The sequence below is a fragment of the Falco rusticolus genome, chromosome 2, assembly GCF_015220075.1.
Source record: "Falco rusticolus isolate bFalRus1 chromosome 2, bFalRus1.pri, whole genome shotgun sequence".
NCBI classification, from domain to species: domain Eukaryota; kingdom Metazoa; phylum Chordata; class Aves; order Falconiformes; family Falconidae; genus Falco; species Falco rusticolus.
Window position 1 is genome coordinate 57,343,667 of NC_051188.1, and position 20,563 is coordinate 57,364,229.

Sequence of the window (20,563 nt, forward strand, 5' to 3'; positions counted from 1 at the left end):
AGCGTCCCTGCAAAATCAAAGCACACTGTGTCACAGAGACAGGGCCTGATAGACTACTAGGAGCTGTGAACACCTGACAGAGTTGGTAGTTCCTGGATCTATGTCACTGTGTCACCAGTATACTGTGAAAAATCTGAAAAGTCACAAGAAGAGCAAGCCCAAGAACCATGTACTCTTACCACAGCAGCAACATCAGCTTTGTTCTGCATCTAGTCCCACGTAGCAGAAGGCAAGCTGAAGTGGTAAGGAGCCTTGAATGAGTGGCAGACCGTTGCATGACACCTGTGCTTGGGAGCTGAGGAAGTCTGGGCCAAAGCTGTAGGATGGTCTGATGTCTGTTTTACTGTCTGGTGATTTGAAAATTGCTTGGACTGTGGGGCTCAAAAGGCAGTGATCAACATCTTGTTGCTCCTTTGGTAGCTAGTAACAAGCAGAGTGCCCCAGGGGCTGATACTGGTGCCACTATCATTCCTTGTTCTCATCAAAGACCTGAATGAGGAGGCAGAATGCAAATCCATAAATGCATCATCCTCAAACAAATCTGTGGATGCTGCTAAACTAAGGGAGTGCCTGACAAGCCGAATGGTAAAGCATCGGTAAACAGACCTTGGAAACACAGCAGAAATCCCATGAAGTTCAACAAGGATATGTGAAAAGTTCTGCAGCTGGGACAGAATAAGCCCAAGCTGGGAAATAACAGCTCTGCTGAGAAGGACCTGCAGGCTATGGTGGGTGACAAGAGGAATACGAAACTACAGTATGATCTCATTGCAAATAACAGCATGTTCAGCAGTGTTGGGAGGAGGGTGGCCAGCAGATGAAACAGACACCTGCATGGCACTGGTAGGTCTGCAGGTAGAGTACAGCATCCTCTTTTTGGAGCCCCTGCTTCAAGGGAGGATGTGGAAAAACTGGAGAGGTCTAGCTAAGGGCCGTCACCATGGCCCAGGGTCTGGAGTGCAGATGCAGTGTGAGAGAAGTGGAGGGAGCTGGGCTTGTTTCACTTGGTGAAGAGGAGCCCAAAGTATGGTGGAACAGCAACCTGTGACTGTCTCAAGAGCAGGTACAAAGATGACACATTCAAACTCTTCCTGGTGGTGCCAGAGGACGTAACAAGGGGCAACAGCCACACACAGCAGATGGGGAGGTTCAGACTGGCCATTGGGAAAACCTTCTCTACTAAGTGCTCCAGAGAGGTGATGGTGGCTCCTTCCTTGGAGGCTTTCTATAACTTGGCTGGATAGAGGCACAGCTGACCTAACGGTATAACACTGGTGGTAGTCCTGCTTTGAGTGGGGTGATCTCCAGGGTCCCATCCAACCAACATTTCTGTAACTCTGTGATCTCATATCTTTCCATAAAAAATATCAGTGTAGGGACTGGCCTACATCACTAGCACGGATGAAATTTCAGAGCAGTTGCAAACAATCAATGGAACACTACACACATGGGCAGACACGTAACTTGCTACATTCCAAACATGTCACCCAACTCAGAGCAATGAATGCATAGGTTGCATGCATTTTCCATTCAGCCAGATCACACAAATATAATTATGGCTTTACAAAGCCTTTCCCACTGCACCAGAGGTGCCAAGGCACTAGCAGACTCTGCTGTTGATGGTAATTGCTTCCGGATTCACTGTTTTTTGACAGGCCAAGCCATCACAGATTGCACTCTTCTTTTTTGGCTTACAAAACTCCTGGAGGACACACAGTGCTCCAAACACAAATACAGCAGCACTAAGAGGCTTTACAGTCCATACGAATGCATAGAACGCACTATATGCATTGCCAGCCCTCCAGACTACCACTCTGCACTCACTGATCTATATGAAGGAGGAACAGTATAGAAACTCATGTATGCTGAAACCGTGTGTTCAAAGATCCACATGCAATGTACTGGCAGTGCACGCAGTTTGAGTATCTGTGAATACAGCCGCAGCACCGTGTAATATCAGAACCGTAATCACCCTTTCTGCATTTAAATATTATATTAATTTCATTTAGGACTACAAGTTTTCTGCGCATTACAAAGTCGTACTATTTAGGAGATCACCTAATCTGAAAAAAAAAAAAATAAGAACCAACAACCCCAAACCAAAAAATGGATGACTTGCAAAACTCTTGGCCCTGGCAGATTTTGGATTGTGTTACCTTGCCATTTTCTCAGCAGCACTGTCCTGTGTTCCTGCTCAACCAAACCTGAGAACAGAAAACAAACACCTCTTTCTGAGCAGCGCAAAGTAAACCTCTGCAGACCTACCCACCATGTAGGAGTGTTTATAGATGATTTTCATTACAAGTATCCTGAGATTTGCCTTGTTAGCAACTCACACACCAGGTGAGATTCTTGTCACTACAGCCTGTTTTCTGCTTTTGCCTGTCTGTGCAGTGATCATGTAGAGCATGGCAAGTGATCCTCCCAGGGAATGTACTGTAATTTCCAGAAAGAAATCACCAAAAGAGCCATCATCTTTTTACCAGATCTCCCCAAGCATTTCTGTCTCTTTTCTATGTAAATTAGCATGCACGGATTTTTTCACATCTGATCACCCTTCCTCCCACCAACCGTAAATTAAAGAGGCAATTCTGTTTATCTGTAATCTGCATAATCTTATTACATGTGGTGAGATACGGAAGACAAATCAGAATGCAATGTGAAATTTCCAGCATTCCTCTAGTTTACAACAAATTTATAACACAGAATAACAGACATAATAATTCTCCTAGCTGATGTTTTATATCAACTTTTGACATCCTAATCCCATTGACTGTTAATTTAATTAAGATTTAGCCTAACCTCCATCCTGTTACTGATTTGGATATATTGACAAAAATTGTTAAAGCATGTGAAGTAATGCTTTAAAAAAGATCTCAGCAGAGATCTTACATGAAAATGAATAGGAGGACCCCCAGCTCCTGGTGGTCTCCTTCCCCCGAATTACCTGAACACTGCTAACAGGTCACTCTGCAAAGGGCAATGGGGGCACCTAAGAAAGAAGTTTAATTGCAAAGGAGGGCAAATAATATTAGTAAACCAGTTTGTGGGTGGGAGCTGGCAAAACTACCTCTTGTAGTCTGCTCATCAGAAAAATGCGCCTCTTGATTTTTTTTAATCATTCAAATTTGCCTACTTAGAGACCCCACCCTCTAGAACATAAAAGGGAACATTATTATGGGAGGAGCTGCAGTGGGTTTGCTTGCTTTTCTCCCTCATTTGAGAAAACAAAAAGCTTCATGCAAAGGATCTTAATGTTTCCGTCAGCATAGGGCAGGTTTGTATTTACTGATTTGGCAAATCAGATTCCATTCACAGTCACACACCAATGCTATAAAGACATAGGCATCTGTGTGAAACTACAACACTAGATGTGTAATATTGTGTTGGGGTTTTATTTTGGACTTTTTTTTGTTGTTCTCAGAGGAAAAAAAGTTACCCCATTTTGTGCCTTCTTCCCTCTCCACAGCTTTCTTCCTCTCCTGTCTTTCACATGCTTGCCTGATGCCTTACCTCCTTTTTACCCCACTTTACAGTAGTTTAATGAAGAGCACATGCCCCTAGTTGGCCCATGAGAGTGTCATATGGGACAGTGTTAGAAGGTTTCCTTGTACTGCTTGCCTGCAAGACACCTTTTACACCATCACTTTGACTGTCAGGTCATCTTCCTTGGCGGCCACACTGGCCTCTCCCTATTCTTGCTGCGAGCCTCCTGCATTAGGGTGGTTTTTCATCGCATCTTCAGTGCCTCTTTTAGGAGCTGAGAGCTCTCCAGGGTTCCCTTTCCCATTAAAATTCCTTTCCACAAGACTGCATTTACCAATTCTTTGAGCGGGTTGAAGTCTTCCGGTTTAAGTTCATTAGTCCATTGCTTTCACTCCCTACTCTCCTGAAACTTGAGAGCTCTGATGATTTGCGATCTTTTTCACCCAGATTGCCTTCCTCCAGCAGCAGCCTCCCAACCAGTTTTCCCACATTAACCAGCAGCAAACCACAAGCCTCCAGGTACAGTTATACACACCTCACATCACTGAAACAAAAAGCCACTATTTATCCCCAAAACTTCAGGGATGGGCTACACAGTGCAGTTGCCTCCCAAACACATAACTAGGACAGAGTTTCTGTTGCAGTGGGCCTACAGGAGGTATAGGCATCACTTGCCCATGTCCCCTGCAGGTCCCTGGTTCAAGACATCAGCTTGCTGCGGCTGAAGCGAGATGCTTGCGGCTCCACAAGCAACCTCCTAGTCTCCATGCAAGCAATGCCCCTCAGAGCCAGGAATCAGCTCAAATGCTTTGGGTCTGTGCTGTCATCCACTCCCCAGAAGCCCTAGGATGTACCTGGCTGGAAAGAGATGGGTCTGTGAAATTTAAAGCTGCATTGATATCCCTGTCCCTGAATCACCGAGCTTCTTTCTTCAGTAACAGGCAGTCAGATGTTTCGAGGCAGTTACTGATTTTGCATGGTTCTCATCTTGAATGCTGAATAACTCTCTGAAGTCAAGGGAAGTGGCATCAGGCGCCCAGCAACGCTGAAAGTCACATGCAGGTTGTCTTAAGAAGGGGCAATAAATAAACAAAACCCAAAGCCCACAAAAATCTGAAATGCAGACTTTAGAAAAACAGAAAAAAAGAATTTTTGCCTGGCTTTCTCCCAGAAACAGCCGCTATAATTCCATTAGGCTGAAGATCAAGAAAATTATCTTTTAATTTTAGCCACATCATCTTACATAGCATCTTAAACATAATACTATTCACCATAATTTTTCACTTCTAATTGTGAAGTTCTTTTACGTCTAACTGTAAAGCTTGAAAGAGCTACGTAAAGCTCTTTTCAGTGTCAAATTCCCCCAGAATTAGAGGGCTGAGTATGAATTACCATTACCGTTTAAGTCACATCCTGCTTCTCACCACCCTCTGTTCTGCTTTTGCTTTTCTCTGGGCATTTATTACCTTCTTTCCTTTCCCCACCTCCTATTTCAGGCTGTCAAGGAGAGAGCGGAGTCTGACTCCTGCAATGAAACGCTTCACCTGCAGAGCCTGCTGAGAGCGAAATTGATAAAGGACAGCACCAGCCCAGGCAATTTCACTCACAGCGGGCACTCGCAGGTGAAGCACTACCATAAAATGGAGCAAGGTTACTCGCCTGCTGCCTCCCAGCACAAGTCATCAGCTGATAGCTGCTTCTTTCGTGATCTTTTCACCGGTCTCCCGCCAGGCACCACTTGCTCTGACCTCGGTGCAAGAAGCAGGAATTGGCCATGTACACCAGCGTTTGCTAGTGGGGGTTGAGCCCAGATAAGCGCTCCAAATGTGGAATGCTCAGTCAAAGCATGGCCCAGCTGCAGGACCGCTGGAGGCTTTCCTCAGGCCACCTTTCCACCAGTGACATCTCAGGGAGGATGCCCATGGTCCCATCTACCTCAACAGCTACAACAGTCCCGCAGAGCTGCCACCACTGCAACTACCTGACCGGACAAAGGTGACTTGGAGCTGTTTCTGTAGCATCTGACAAGGTACCAGCCTGATGCTACAATTTAGGACAACCTATACATCATTTTAGCTGGTGGCTCCTGTGGATCTGTTTCAGCGCAGGTTAGGTCTCATGGGGTAGGTAGGGACACTATCACTCCAGAATCACTTTGCCCCAGTCCCACTTTCTCCACTATTTGAAAATCCTGTGTATTAGAGGATGCCTTTTCACCAGCTCAGGATTATTTTTTTTATATATAGGAATAATTCTCAGAGCTTGATTGATACCAGGACTGAGATTTTTTCCTCAGATGGGTTAGTGTAAGGAATAGTCATGAGAGAAGCATCGTGACGCAGGGTAGGGAAACTGGGCTCTGCCATCTACCCCTTTTTTCAATACTGGAGGAGGGAATGAAGCTTAAAACCTCCAGATTTTAAACAAATAAAAAGCTTATTCTTACATAATTAATCATTTATTTGTCAAGGTCATTTCACTGTTTCATACCTGAGACCAAAATATTTTGAAATCTAAAAGGACTTAAGCCTTTAAGGGGAACAGTCATGGTTGCAGTTAGATCACTAACTGCAAAAACTTGCTTGATAAAGCAGGATGAGAAGTTACGGCAGATAACCCTCCTCGTATCCCAGGGCATAAAATTCCACAAACTGAAGGCGTTATTGAGAAACTCCATTTCTAAACAGTGTTTTTTATGGACTGCTCTATAGTCCCTGCTAGAGATTTGAATACCAGGCAGAATACCACCAGGCAGAGCAGTTGCTGCAGTACTGGTGGGGGGAAATGGTTACGACAAATACTCTTTCTATGAGTCAAAAAATACCCATCATACCATTTACAAATTTCAAGGACTGAAATTAAGACCTAAGAAGCACAATGCAAACTCAATGTACATGAACGCTCAGCTCCTAATTTGGCACATAATTCCCAATTGAAATTAGTAGAAAAACAGGAATCTCAAAAGGCTTTAGCTGCCTCAATACCTTCATAATTCTTGCCTAGATTTTCAGCAGCCAGATCCGAAATTGGCTCTGCAGCCTTTACCACATTGTTCCAGAAGGCTTCCCATAATCTGAATTTGATAAACGTGATTTGCTTTGCAACAGTACAAAATGCACCACTAGGAACTGGACTTGGGTAAAGATCTTTGTCAATGAATGTGGCTGATTGCATGTGCTAATATGTCAGGCCACAAAAGCATAGAGGGCAAGGACAGAATACTTGAGAAATGTGAGTACAGATTAATTGCTAATAGTCAGATGGCGTCTGTGCGTATGTCTGTGTGTTCCCACTTCCAGGCTAGATTCATTCTGTTATAGGTTATTACACAAATTTTTTCTTCCCCCCCTGCCCCAAATCTATATTAACTCTTGCAAAGATCCTGAGCAGTCTTTTCTTGATGGAAAAAATAAAAAAACCAGCCACCCAAACAGATTATTCTTTTCCCAGTTGATAGAAAACAGTAACCACCAAGAGTGCTATTTAAGCTTGGAAACTTGGATATTTAAGCTTACAGTGAAACTATTAATTACCAACCATGCTCACTGCTGAACAGGTAACCAGCTCAATTGATCTGGGGCTCATGGAGCTATAAAAAGAAAGCATTTCCCTTTGTTTTATCCACAAACATATTCTTGTATAAAGGTTTGTTTCTTCCCAATCCCTATTAATTGGTACTAATGTGAACAGCAATTATATTACTACACACTGAGGGCTGAACAAACTAATTGGTGCAGCCTGAACCAGACCCACTCCAAACATGGGAGATGTGGGCCAGGCAGGCAGCAATCTGTCCACGCTTTCTTTTGTGCTGGTTTAAAATTCACCAGGGACCTCACAGAAACCTTACCTATAGCAACTGCTGAAGAGAGTCATAAATGCAGCTGCTCCCAAGGCCGTTAGTGCTCAGACAGCACTAGCTGGTGCCACATGCCCCCTCTCCCTCCTGGAGTAGTCTGGTTTGTGTTTGCTGGAAGGCATTGCCGCATCCCTCTTTGCACACACATTTCTCCAAAGGCTCTGCCCTACTGCTTGGCCAAAGGGGTCAGCCAAGCTGAATTTAGCCTTAAATATACAGTGATGGCTGTATACTTGTCTTCAGTGTTTTCTTTTTAGATGTAATTCGGTAGCGGTTTTTACCTGACAGAGATCTTCTTTGCCTATTTTTTTCAGTCAGTCCCTTTCTCTTTTTGAGAGTCAGGTGTCAGACTGGTGGCATGTTTCTAGCACCATATGAAATAGTGGGGAAAAGGACATAGGCCTCTACAGTACACCAAATCTCTGAAAGGATTTGCGTTAAATATTAATTTGAATCCGGTCATAAAGTTGCAGGAGTTGCTGGATTTAATTCCTGAGCAAAGATTAAAAATAAAAAGGTCCCCAAACCAAACAGATTGGCAAGTCATAAAACCAAACAAAGAGAGCAATGGCACAACCAGATGAGTTTCTATAACTGTGTGACCAGTCCAAATGCTGCACTGTTTACATAGGTAGTAAATTGGCTGCTGTTCAAGAGGATATGCTTTTCCTGGAACACCGTGGCTCTACTTTGACCTGAAGGAGAGGCACACCTCATGCCACCAAGCCCTGCAGAGTATTCGCAGGTTGCAGCACGGCCGCTGCAATGGGCCTGAGCTGCAGGAGGCCAACACCTACCCACCAAAGGACTGTGCCTTAAGAAGGAGGGAAAACAGCAGGATCTCTGTCCCGGTGCCTCACAGACAATGCTGCCATCCACCTGTGTGGACTAGGGGGTGCTCACGTCATGCCTCCACTCCCACCAGTCTCACAGGTAATGTAGTCAATGACACATTGCTATTGCCAAGGAAGCTTTGGATCCACAAAAAGCCTAGGGCACTTGATGTGCTCGACTTCCACTTCAGGCACAGAACCATAGCCCTCCTGTAAGCCTGCTCTGCTGTCATCCCACTGAGGAAGCATGCAGCCCCCTCTGTTTCCAGGCTCAAAGCTCCCTAAGGGTTGTGTTCCAATCACTCGCAGAAGCACCTTAAGCTTAGCAGGACTGCATTGCTCAAACCTCCTCAGGCCAAAGCAGCATCAACCTTCGCAAACTATAATCCTTCACCTGTTTCATCGGCGAGAAGTTCTCAGACACACTTGATACCTGCTGAGGGGGAGCTTTTTACCAGTGATCACTGTTAGTACAGCCATCTGGGACCTGAATTCAGCTTCCACCTCCATGTGATGAGGTCCTCAACCATACTCCTTGCTTTCTACAAAAATGACCAAACTACCAGTCTAGGGGCTACCTAACAATACGAAATTTGTCATTAAGTTATTACTGTTGGTTGTCTCAGGAGAGAAAAAGAGCACACTCATTTATGAAACTCTGTATTTTAGTTGTTAGGGGAACTCATTTGCAAGAAGGGAGATTTGGGTTCCAGGCTGCAAACAGATAGTTTATATTAAACATTTTTTTTTTAAATGTTGAAATTATTATTAGCAGTAAAGTGAATGTTAGCTGTATCCAGTTAGCACCCTAAACATTACACAGCAGAGTATTACTCTTCTCCTCTGGTAGTGAAATCACACCATTGAATTTTAACCTGTAGCTGTAAATGCTGTAGTGGGGGAAACAACTGTGCTTGCACCGTCCACAACAAGGAATGTTTATCTGTTCCACAGCAAGTGGAACAGCCCCACAGCTTGGCTGCTAAGGCCCTACAGTGAGAAAAGCAGGTTTCAGTGCCCTCAGGCAAAGGAGGGGGAGTATGCTGGAAGAAAGCGCTAGCCGCTGAGCTGCAGGATACAAGGGACTTTTGAGGGTTTGTTTCAGAAATGAAGAACTAAACTACGAAAGCTGTGAATCCCCAAATGAAAGAGGCACCCCTCACAGCCCAGACACAAGCAGTGAAAGGTAAGAAGCACCACAGCAGCCGCAAAAGCTCTTTGCAACAGTTTCTGATAAAATGAAGGGTAACATTTCTCAAGAAGTGACACTTATTTTCCCAGCACTTTCTTACCACTCCATATGCTTATATTTGTATTTTCTTAACACAAGAATTTCTCAGGAAAAACCCCAGCCCCAGGCTGTTCTTTCACTTTGGCTTCTGTTGGTTCATTAATCTTTGAAAGTAATTTTTCCTGTGTTTTACTTCACAGTCTTGCATAAGCTTGGAATTTCGGATGATAAAACTTGTGATACTTGTTCTTCTGGTACTAAAACCGCACACCCTGAAAAACCGCACACCCTGAATTGTAGCCTATGGCTGTAAAACCTGTAGCAGGGCAATTTAAAAACAGAAGTTATCAAGCAATTTCCCACTGAAGATCTCATTAAATTAGAAAAGATGGGGTTTGCCCAGGCTGAAAGTGGATCTCAAGGACCATAGCCATTCCTGGGATTATAACCCATGGTTATAGTTGCTTAAAACCAGTTGTAATATTGAATTAATAACACAGCCTACAAACTGTTTTTCCACATCACCTTTGTCGAGCAGAGAGGAGGGAGCATCATAGCATACAGCATCACATCCACTGAAACGCTGTTTGGACCAACTGGCAGAGCACCCATTAAAAACTGCTCTGAGTCAGCAGGTTTTGTAGTCACTAGGGCAGAGTCAGACAAGGGATTTAAACAGGTCACAAAGCACACTGCAACTCCTACTCATCGTGCAGCTTTTGGAGCGTTCTCAGGGAAGATGAGGATTAAATGGGCAAAGGCTTTTAAATATTCTCTCATGCAAAGGAATGGAATTAGGCCCACAAAAGTAATTTGCCTGGAATATTAACCTGGGAAATGGGAGATACGTTTGAACTCCCTTGTGGCAGAAGAGAAACTGAACTTGGGTCATTTACAACCTGATTACCCTAACCGTGAGTAATTTTAAATAAAAAGAGGGAACTGGGATTTCTTCTCCAGCTGTGCTTGTCACAGGGCTTGATCTTATAATTGTGCTCTTAGGATATCTACAGGATGAGACAAGCCGAAATTAGACCTAGGAATGAGAAAGGTTGATGAACAACTCAGAAATTTTAATATGTAGAGAGTTCAAAAATACCTGATGTATATAATGTTATAATTAAAATGTATTTATCTAAAATGACGCACAGCTTATGTAATGTAGAAAATACATAAAAATATTGCAAAATAACCTTACCTAAGGACTACATTATGTGGCCCAGGGCTTAGGTGCTCAGCTCAGCCCTGCATCTGGCTGGATGCCACGTGAATTAACCACCGTGAAGCTCCACCCTGCCACGGACAGGCCAGCCACTGTACCCAGGTATCTCATTCACTGCTTTTGCAGGCACTGGTATGTTGCGTTGCAGGATACAGACAGGCCATCCCTTTGACAGCCCCACTCCTTCCTTACTGACTTTACTAGCAATACCTTAGCTGCCTAAAGACCTTGCCTATGTATGGGATTACATGAGCAACAGGTATACCCCCAAAGCCAGTAATAAATGGAAGAAAGGAAACGAAAGATGTTATGAGAACCAAGGAAACAAGTGGAAACACTGCAACATTTATAAACACCATTTTTCATTAGAGGCTGTCGTTTGGAGTTTCTAAAACTGCACAAACCCGAACCGATGGAAAATATTAGGAAATAGGGAAAGGTAAAATGAGAATCAGAGCCATGTCCTCTCCCACAGTATCAAGACAACAGAAGTTTTACGTCTGCCCCTCCTATAGGGTTGGGGTTTTTTTTGGTGGGGATTTTTTCCTGGTAGATCACGCCACATGACGGCAGCCATCAGTGCCACCGAGGGAACGCGGATCCAGGCTGTTCCGAACGCCGAGCTGTAATGGATGTCCACCACAGTCGACACCTGTCCGTCTCCTCCCTGGCTCCACTCAGCCGTCGGTAGGTCTCGCTCCAAGTTCAGTTTAAAAACCGTAGTGGAACCCTTGCGAATTAGAAAGGCCAACTATATCTTCAAAGGAGCAAAGACCGCTGAACAGCCGCGAAAGCCACCGCTGCCTGACCGGGAGCGGGGCCAGGTGTCACTGGGACCGCCCAGGCGGGGATCCCGAACGGCCGCTGGGCCCGTGGGCATTCCCCCGCCGTTCCTCGGCGGCCGGGGCGGCCCCTCGCGCTCCCGGGGAGGGCTGGGGCCGCTGGGGAGGCAAGGGAGGGCCGGGCCGGCCGCGGTGGCTGCCGCCTGCCGCGCCGCTGCCGCCGGAGGGTGCCGCGCTGCCGTAGCGACCGGGGCAGGCCGGGCGCTCCCCCGGAAGGGAACGCGCACTGCCCGGCCCGGGCTCGGCGCGCGAGCCAGCCCCGCCCCCGCCCCCTCCCCGCTCGTCAGGCGGCCCGCGCGGGGTGACGTGTCGCGCGCGCGAGAAGCCGGAAGTGGCGGCCGTCAGGGCGGGGGGAGGCGAAGCCGCGACCGTTGCCGCCGCGGGCGCGCGCCAGAGGCGTCCAGGGACCCTCCCCCCGCCGCCCTCCGCCGCGCACCCCCGCCGCGCCCCCCGCCGCCCCGCCATGGCCCTGCGGCCGCTCCTCGTCGCCGCGGCGCTGGCGGCGGTTGCGCTCCCCGCCGCCGCCTTCTACCTGCCGGGCCTGGCGCCCGTCAACTTCTGCGAGGCCGGCAAGGAGAAGCCCGAGTGCAAGGTGGGCCCGGGGGGCTGGGGCCCGCCGCGCCGAGGGGAGGGGAAGGGGGGAGGCCCGGGCGCCGCCCGCGCCCCTGCAGTCGGGCTGGGGCGCGGCCTGGCTGGAGCCCTCCTGCCGGGGGGCTGTGCGTGGGCTGGGGGGGTTCCTGGAGGGTTTGCAGCTGCCTGGTTGTAACGTGCCAGGCGGCCCAGGGCCTGTTGCGACAGGGACGCGTGTTTCAGTTCCCCCTGCGATCGTCAGGGTCGGGGCTGTGGGTGACGGTGGCGTTGCGGGAGGAGGCGGCTCCGGCCGCTGGTCTCTCGGGCCCGTTTGAATGCGTGTGGGAAGGCAGCGGGAGGGCTGGCAGCGACAGGTCGAGCTGGGGCTGGGTGCGACTGTTGGCAGGAGGCAGCAGCCGGTGGCTGCAAGCAGGTATAAAACCAAGGCAGGCGTGCAGTGACGCTTTCCTGGCTGTAGGAATCTGAAGTGTAGGGGCTTCTAGGCCCCAGAGCCTCAAGTGAAGCTTAAACTTATTTTTGTGCCCACGTAAGTGGTAAGCAACGTTCAGGTAACCAAAGTACTTGTTTGTAAGGATGTTGTCAGGTCGGAGGTCTGTACTTACAATAGTCTTTGCTCCATTGTGTGAACTTTAGAGGTTGTTTGCAGCTACTGTGGTGGAAATTACACTAAAGTGTGCTTTGAGACTTGAATGAGAAAGTTCAAGACCAGTCGCTTTTATGGCCCATTGCTCTGCTGCTGAAAGTGGCTATCCCACACTTTATAATCTCTCTATATTACTATATTATTATAATATCTCTATAATCTCTGTTACACGAGACACTGGTCCATGATTCTTCAGAATAAGTCTATTTAGACTGTATGCTTTTGGCAAATACCTTGCACCTTATCCGTTTTCTTGTCATGAACCAGTAGAGTGGGTAATAAGCCAATCATATAACAGATGCGTAGTTGCTAGAAGTGTCTTTTCCCTTCTTTAAGTGTATTGGTCCATTCAGACCAGCCAAGTCTTGCTCCTAATACATAGCTGTGGATTTTTTCACTCTTGTTTCCATGCCGCTTCTGTTGTAGTAAAACATTCAGTGGACATTTTTTTATAGGATCATAGAAATGGTGTTTGGAAGTGACCTCAGGAGGTCATGAAGCATGACTGTTGCCAACACTAGATCAGCTCAGCTCTACCTTTGTTTCAGCAAGCCTTGAAAACGTCCAAGCACTGAAGCGTCCATCACCTCCCTGGGTGACCTGTTGCAGTGCTGTACTACCCTCTTAAGGATTATTTTGCTTCAGATACAGGCTAAGACAAGCTGCAGTTTGTAGTTTTTCACAACATCCCTGAAGAACATGGCTGTGTTTAATTATTCCCGCTATAAGCTAGGATTGTGGCAGAAGGATTTTTTTATTTTTATTTTTTCTTAAGTCAGGTAAACCATTGCACACTGTCTTTTGTAACCAACTTGAGGCACTTCTGGGGTGATCTTTCTCAGATGTCTCTATGTTTTTTTCCCTCATATAATGTGTACAAAACATTTGTCTCATTATTTTGTAAATGTGAAGTGCTTAGGTAATGTAAATCTACCACCAGTGGCTAGCTGAACGTTACAGGATAACCTTGACAGGTGTATTACTGCAAAAATATCTTTTTTTAAATTAGCCACCTCTTATATTTCTCTGCCTCGTGCCAGCGAATTTATGTAGTAAGTGAGACTTAGCCACATGGAGAAGTCTAAATCACTCTTCACATCTCGTTTTCTCCATGTAGTCTGCAACTGAATGTAGTCTGGTCCCTCATGAGGAGAGACAATATGTGATCAGATAATTGCTATATCATAATATTTACGTAAGTGGGTAAAACTAAGCTTACTGGATAACAATTTTTTACATATTCTCATGGATTTCTTACTGTTGTCACTGTTGATTATGATGTCAGTAATAATATTGGGCTTTCCTCTGCCTTGAGGATTTAGTTCCACTAAATGGTACCTTTTATCTATTACAATCTCTGTGGATCTCCTGTCCTATATTGGCAACATTGGATGATGTTAGTGGACATGTGGGCACATAGCTAACAGTACAAGAATGATGAGACTCGTGACTTTCCCCCTTCCTCCAAGCTGTTTGCTAATCTGCTTGGGCAAAGTCAGTTTGGCTGCTTTTCCTGTTTCTGGTTGGAGTATCATCAGAAATGAGATGTGATCTGTGCAGACTGAAATGGTAACTCTTGCCTGAACATTCAGCATCCTTACTCAGTTTAAAAAAAATACTGATGACTCCAAAGGGATCATGCTGTTGTATGGGAAACTGTGTGTTAAAGATGCTGATCTACAGTAATGCTTATACTTTGCATGCAAAATTGGAGCATTCGGTTAAATCTGCCCTTCCAATGAAAAAAAGCTAATCTGAGGCCATGGTTCTGTGACCAACTGAGGTGGTCTAATTTCTTGCTGCTTGGTGAGAAAATAGGTGGCTTGCTGTTGAAAGCATTCAAAAAATAGGTGGCTTGCTTGTTCCTGAAAGCACTCGCCTTCCTCTTCCTGTCTCCAGCTCTTGTCTGATTGCGCAGTAACACAGTTCAACTTGCCATGCTGCTAAAAACTGCTCTTTAAAAATTTGTGGGGTAAGTCTTTTACTGTTTTAGCCAGTTGAATTGATTTACTGTGCAAGCAGGTAACTGCCAAAAACAGCGTAAGTTAAACAGTTGGAGTGTACTGGGACTGTGGGACTAGAATAAGGGAAAGGATTCTGAGACTAAGAAGGAACAGTGAGACACCTCTTCCTTTCTGTAGCAGCAGGTTACCCTGTCGATAACTAATGTGTATAGACCAAACTAGTATGAAACCACAGCAGACTGAATTTCACGCTCTTATGCAAGAGTTGCTAGAGTTATCGATAAACTTTTATAAGAAGGTGAATATGGATATCCTTACCTTCTCTTTGGAAAGAGCTTCTGTTCAAATTTAAAATAGTGTATCAGTCTGAATACGTTGTTTAAATCCTCATAGTTCAGTTTTCAGTTGCTACATAGATAAAATTGTGGAGCAGCTTAATTATATTTTTCATGTTCTTTTAAGACTTCTATTACACAAAGTTGTGGTGATGACTAATACAGCTGTACGGTACATTAAAACACTGGCAGCTGTGGTAATTCTTGTGCATGATTCCTTGCTATCTTGTAGTTTGAATGGTTTTGTTAGCCTTAAAGTGGTTTGTTTTGTCGTGTCACTGTTTTTGTGATGATTAGATAGTGTTTTACTTAAGCTCTCAGGAGATACAGTTCATTACACATAGATTCTACATTTCAAGACATAATTACACAAATCTTACATTTTCAGCTTTCCTTTATCTTATTCACACAAATCTGTTGAAATATATCTGTAGGAATTGAAGAAGTGCTTTAATATAACTGCTGATTATCTCCACTCTTTCAGTCTGGAATCGAGCTGTTTGTGAACAGGCTTGACTCTGTAGAGTCTGTCCTTCCCTACGAATATACTGCGTAAGTATATTATACTGTTTATGTCATTGTAGTTGTCAGTTCTTCCAAAAAGGTGAATTTAACTTACCTGAAAACTATTATCTAGATCTTGCTACAGTAATATGCCAGTGAGGAATATCTATCCATTTTGCTGACATAAGTTTGCAGATACAGAATTTTCAATGAGCAGATAGATGCATACATTGCTTACTTCTCAGTTGTCTTTGCTCATACTGTAGAAGTAGTGCCTGGATTTTTAGGCCCTCATGTAGGTCGGATCACTGCTTTAGCAGTTTAAAATGTGTGTGTGTATATAATACTTACTCTTCTGCATTAGTTGTCACTTTATAGATCAAAGTATTACTACTGTCTTTAGTTGCCTATAGCCAGATGAGTTAAAGTGGTAATGAGGTGTGAACTTCCCATCAATTATCTTAATGAGGTGTTAAATGTTTTCTTAGTACACAGCATAGGAGTGCACAAAATGTATCAGTGCCTAGTACCTTTAGGTAAAGTTGTTACTTCAAGGAATAGTTTGACTGTTAACCTTGGAGAGGTTAAGCACTAGTTATGTCTACACTTTAATGCATACAGATGTGATATACTTGAAATTAGGCTGGAAAAATGTGTGTGGGTTTTTTTGGTTTGGCTTTTTTTTTTTGCTTTTATTATTCCTCCTGCCCGAGAATCTGGCCTGCATGCTTTTCTCTCAGAGCCATCATGAAACTCTTATGAAAGTTTAATTCTTGGCTAAAATCCCTGTTCAAACAGGAAAATTCTAATTATTTAAGGAAATTATTATGCTACGTTTCATATAAACTGAGCTCTGAAATAGCTGATTAAGAGGTTTGATTATTGGTTTTGTTTTGTTTGTTTCAAAATGGGACTGTGATTTTCACACTTTGCAGGTTCAGGGAAGAAACTGTTGTCTAGAAGGAAAGCTGTATAGTTCCTTTACGTGTGGTGAAGGGGTTGATTTGGGAGCACGGTTTGAGGTCTAATATTTGCAGCTGAGAATATTTTATTAACTTCTGTATCTTTTCTCTAATTCAGGTTTGATTTTTGTCAAGCGGAAGGGAAGAAGCGTCCCTCTGAAAACCTTGGCCAAGTATTGTTTGGAGAGAGGATAGAACCATCTCCTTACAGGGTTTGTTCTCTGACAAGGGGTGTTCGGTAATACATACGTTCAAATGTAACCAAAGGAGATGAGAACCTTGAAGATCCTCTTCACAAGGGCTTTGCCTCCAATGAGGTTCAAAATCTGAAATTCCACATAATAGAAGTCTGTCAATTTAATCTAATTGTAACTGTGCACTTTGCATCATGAAGCTGTAGCCTCAAGTGCCCTGGAGGTTATCTTCTCTCTTTGGAACCTGCCAAAACCTGATTGCTCCTCAGCTGTCCCTTTATTAGAGAGAATTGAGTATTATTTATTGGAACCAGATCTGAAAGCACCACAGCTGTAAAATGGAAGAATTGGAAATGGTGTTAGCCAGCTTGTCTTCTGGTGACTGAAGCTCTTGCCTTCTGTCCTACATGTAGTAGGAGAGAAAGTTATCAATTGAATCTGCCTGGGACAGCATTGCTGCTGTGAGGCCAAATGACTTGTCTGTTAAATTGTTGCAGAAAACAGTTTTTACCAGTAACAGGGAGCTCTTAGTGTAGGGCTCCTACAGTGACCACAGGAGGGTTTTATAGCGCACACACTGATGTAAAAACCTCCTCTGGAGGGTTAATATATGTAGTCTTCGTAATTTGTTAGGTGGTTTTATTATAGTAGTACAGGCAATTATAAATGCATGGGAGAAACTTGTTAAATGCTGAAATGATGCAAAGAAGTTTTTTGCTCATATGTCTTTCATTTTTCTTAGTTCACATTCAACAAGAAGGAGACATGTAAATCTGTTTGTACAAAAACATATGATACCACAAAGCCAGAAGATAAACAGAAATTAGACTTTTTGAAAAAAAGTATGCTACTGAATTATCAACATCATTGGTAAGTTGATATCAAAATTCATAAATGGTTAGCCTAGTATTTTGGTGTTAATTAAATTTAGGTTATCATTTTGTGTTTGCAAAGTAATACAGATTGAACACTAGGTATTTGCACTGAATCTATTCCCCTTCTGTTCTTGCAAGACATGTTATATTGTTTTTCTTCATAAAAAAATTCTTTCACTTGAAGGATAAGCACCTGGTATAATGAAAATCAGTCTGTTTTCAAACACAAGGCCTTGTGTGTTTTTTATGCTGCCTCCGTGCTTACTGTAAAATACTGCTATTTCTTTGCATCTGTAAATGTACAAGTTAATCCTGCCCTAGCTTGAGGAAAGTCTTAAGGGACCTTCATTCTGTTACTGTGTTGTCTTTGTTTTCCTCGAGAGCCTTTGCATTCCCCTTCAAACGCAGTGTCCAGGAGATTGGATCAATGGTTCCAAAAGTTTTATGCAAAGTTTGTTTCTCTTATAGAATATGGAAGTGAAAGGTGGTTAGTGAAAATTAATCAATGAAATAATTTTGAGAAACTCACAAATACTTGGTCCTTTCCTGAGTCCTTGTGTAACCATCTGAGTCATCTTGGAGCGTGCTGGGGCTCTGTTTCTGTTTGTTCGTTGAGGTCCTCTTCCAGTGGGCACTAAGGGTGGGGCAGGGCTGAAGTGTCGGCTGAATCTCATGCTGATTTTCCGTTAGGATTGTCACCACGCTCTGCACCGACATCTGAGAGCTGGAAAATGTTTTGAGCAGTCTCCATCTTGAGACTGAAAATACCCAGCCACGCTATCAGTGTTCATATAGTGCTTTTGTATGTTGGTATGCTGTGCTAAAGCAGCCTTTGGGTGGAAGGAACAACTTTGGGATGAGGTTGTCAGAGTTCCTGTGGTGTGTCTTTGCAAGTAATACATGAGCATGATTAACCAGTGTTGCCCATATGGTTCCAAATATGTGTTCCCTGTTTCACAGAAACAAACATTTTGTTCTTCGTCTAGTTAGATTAAAACTTTCTGGGTATGTTAGTAAAAATGCAGTTGAAATATCAAATGTTGCCACTGTCATTAAATGTTTTTCTGTCATGCCACATTCCATTTCTTTGGTTTTGAAATGGCTACCTGTGCTGGAAAGGCAATGAGTGCATTTTCTACAGTTCTTGGGAACTGATGTGGGGTATCCCTTTTCAGGGATAAACTATGGCTTGCTGATGTAAATCTTTCTGGGAACCTCTTGAAAATTGGTGTAGTTGGAAGCTGACAGATCAGGTCAGAAGGATTCACAGGCAATAGCCATATGTTCACATAGGTGAACCAGGAAGTAATAAAGAAACCCTGAAAGGTACAGCTACGTTTGCAGGGATTCAAAGTGTATATACCTAATGCTGAAATAAGTAGAGCTTCAACTATGCTGGATTTGGTTATATTCCTATTAAATACTGCATATATTTATAATATTTACACCACTTTGCATTTCACTGATGCATGTTGGTCTGGCATAAAGCTTCAGCTTTAAAAGTTTGTGTATGTTTTAGTGTATAGATGAAAAATAGTTTCCCAAGGGTATAATCCTGTCACTCTTTGAAAGAAATTAATTTTTTTTAGGAAAACTTGAAACTTAAGCTGACAGAAACTGAAACAGACCTATGTAAAACTAATCACACAGACAAGTACTTTAGACTGTTTCCACACCCCCACCCCCTTAGATTTAAACTGTATTACAAATGTGTTTAGTGTATTTAAATATATTTTTTAGATGGTATGACTAACTTGACAGGAATGTTCAGATTTTAGTTAGATGTAGTTCTGTGTTTCAGTGTGAAAACTTACCTTTAAATTTAGGGTACTATATATATATATTCTTAGTTCTTTTAATAGCACTTCTACATTTAATTTTTTTGCTACGCCCACTGCCCTAAAACTTTAGAACTAGTGGCGTGAAGAACCCCTGTTTATGTCTGTCTGGTAATGATAATCCTTCTCAGCCACAGCTTCACAAAATGGAAGTGGCTGGATTTTGTGATGAATGATGTGTGGTCCTGGGGTATGTTGTACAGGGATCAGCAAGGTAGCATAAGTGAGGATTTAGTGGAGGTTTATTATCCAGCTTCAATTTATCATAAAATTCCTGGGGAACACAGATGGTGCAAAGTACTTTTAAGGTTTTAAAAGCCACTTAGTAAGATTAGGAATTGACATACTGAATTGGACTCAACAGCCATACTGGTATCTTGGCTGACAATGTTCATAACCAGATGTTCTTGGGAGACATATAAGAACACCTTTGTATAGCATATTTGCCCACATGTATAATCTCTTCAAGTCATTTTAAATTTGAAGATTAACTGTGAAAAATGATTTGCGTCTTAAACCATCAATTTGTTCCAGCATTGCTGCTTGAAGGCAGCTCAGTATGTCTTTGCTGCAGAAGATGCAAGGGAAAGCCTTAACTCCAGCCAAACTCATTTGCAGTAGATTAATGCTTTACCTGGTTTTGATAATGAAATTAAAATACTAACGAAAGCAAGAGGTATCTCTAGCATATATTATGGAGGTAAAATTCCAAATATGGAATCATAGAATCATTTAGGTTGAAAAATACCTTTAGGGTCACCAAGCCCAACTGTGTGATGGGCTGACCCTGGCTCTACACCAGGTGACCACCAAAGCCACTCTATCACTCCCTTCCTCAGCTGGACAGGGGAGAGAACATACAATGAAAGGTTCATGGGTCGAGATAAGGACAGGGAGAGATCGCTCAGCAATTGCCATCGTGGGCAAAACAGATTCTACTTGGGAAACTGGTTTAATTTATTATGAATCAAATCACAGTAGGGTAATGAGAAATAAATTCAAATCTTAAAACACCTTCTCGCCATACCTCCCTTCTTCCTGGGCTCAACTTCACTCCCTGTTTCCTTTACGTCCTCCCCCCACAGTGGCACAGCGGGATGCGAAATGGGGGTTGCGGTCAGTTTATTACATATTGTCTCTGCCACTCCTTCCTTCTCAGGAGGAGGAGTTCTCACGCTCTTTCC

General features: G+C 43.7%; 1 protein-coding gene across 1 annotated transcript in view; it reads left to right on the forward strand.

Annotated features, from left to right (window-relative positions):
- The first annotated feature begins 11,750 nt into the window (after positions 1-11,750).
- The window catches only part of TM9SF2 (transmembrane 9 superfamily member 2), a 31,491-nt gene continuing 22,678 nt past the window's right edge, over positions 11,751-20,563 (forward strand). Inside the window, exons 1-4 of the mRNA XM_037376693.1 lie at positions 11,751-12,065; positions 15,491-15,558; positions 16,591-16,684; positions 17,409-17,536. Coding sequence (XP_037232590.1) covers positions 11,937-12,065; positions 15,491-15,558; positions 16,591-16,684; positions 17,409-17,536 — 419 coding nt within the window. The 5' untranslated portion in view covers positions 11,751-11,936. The remainder of the gene's footprint in view (positions 12,066-15,490; positions 15,559-16,590; positions 16,685-17,408; positions 17,537-20,563) is intronic.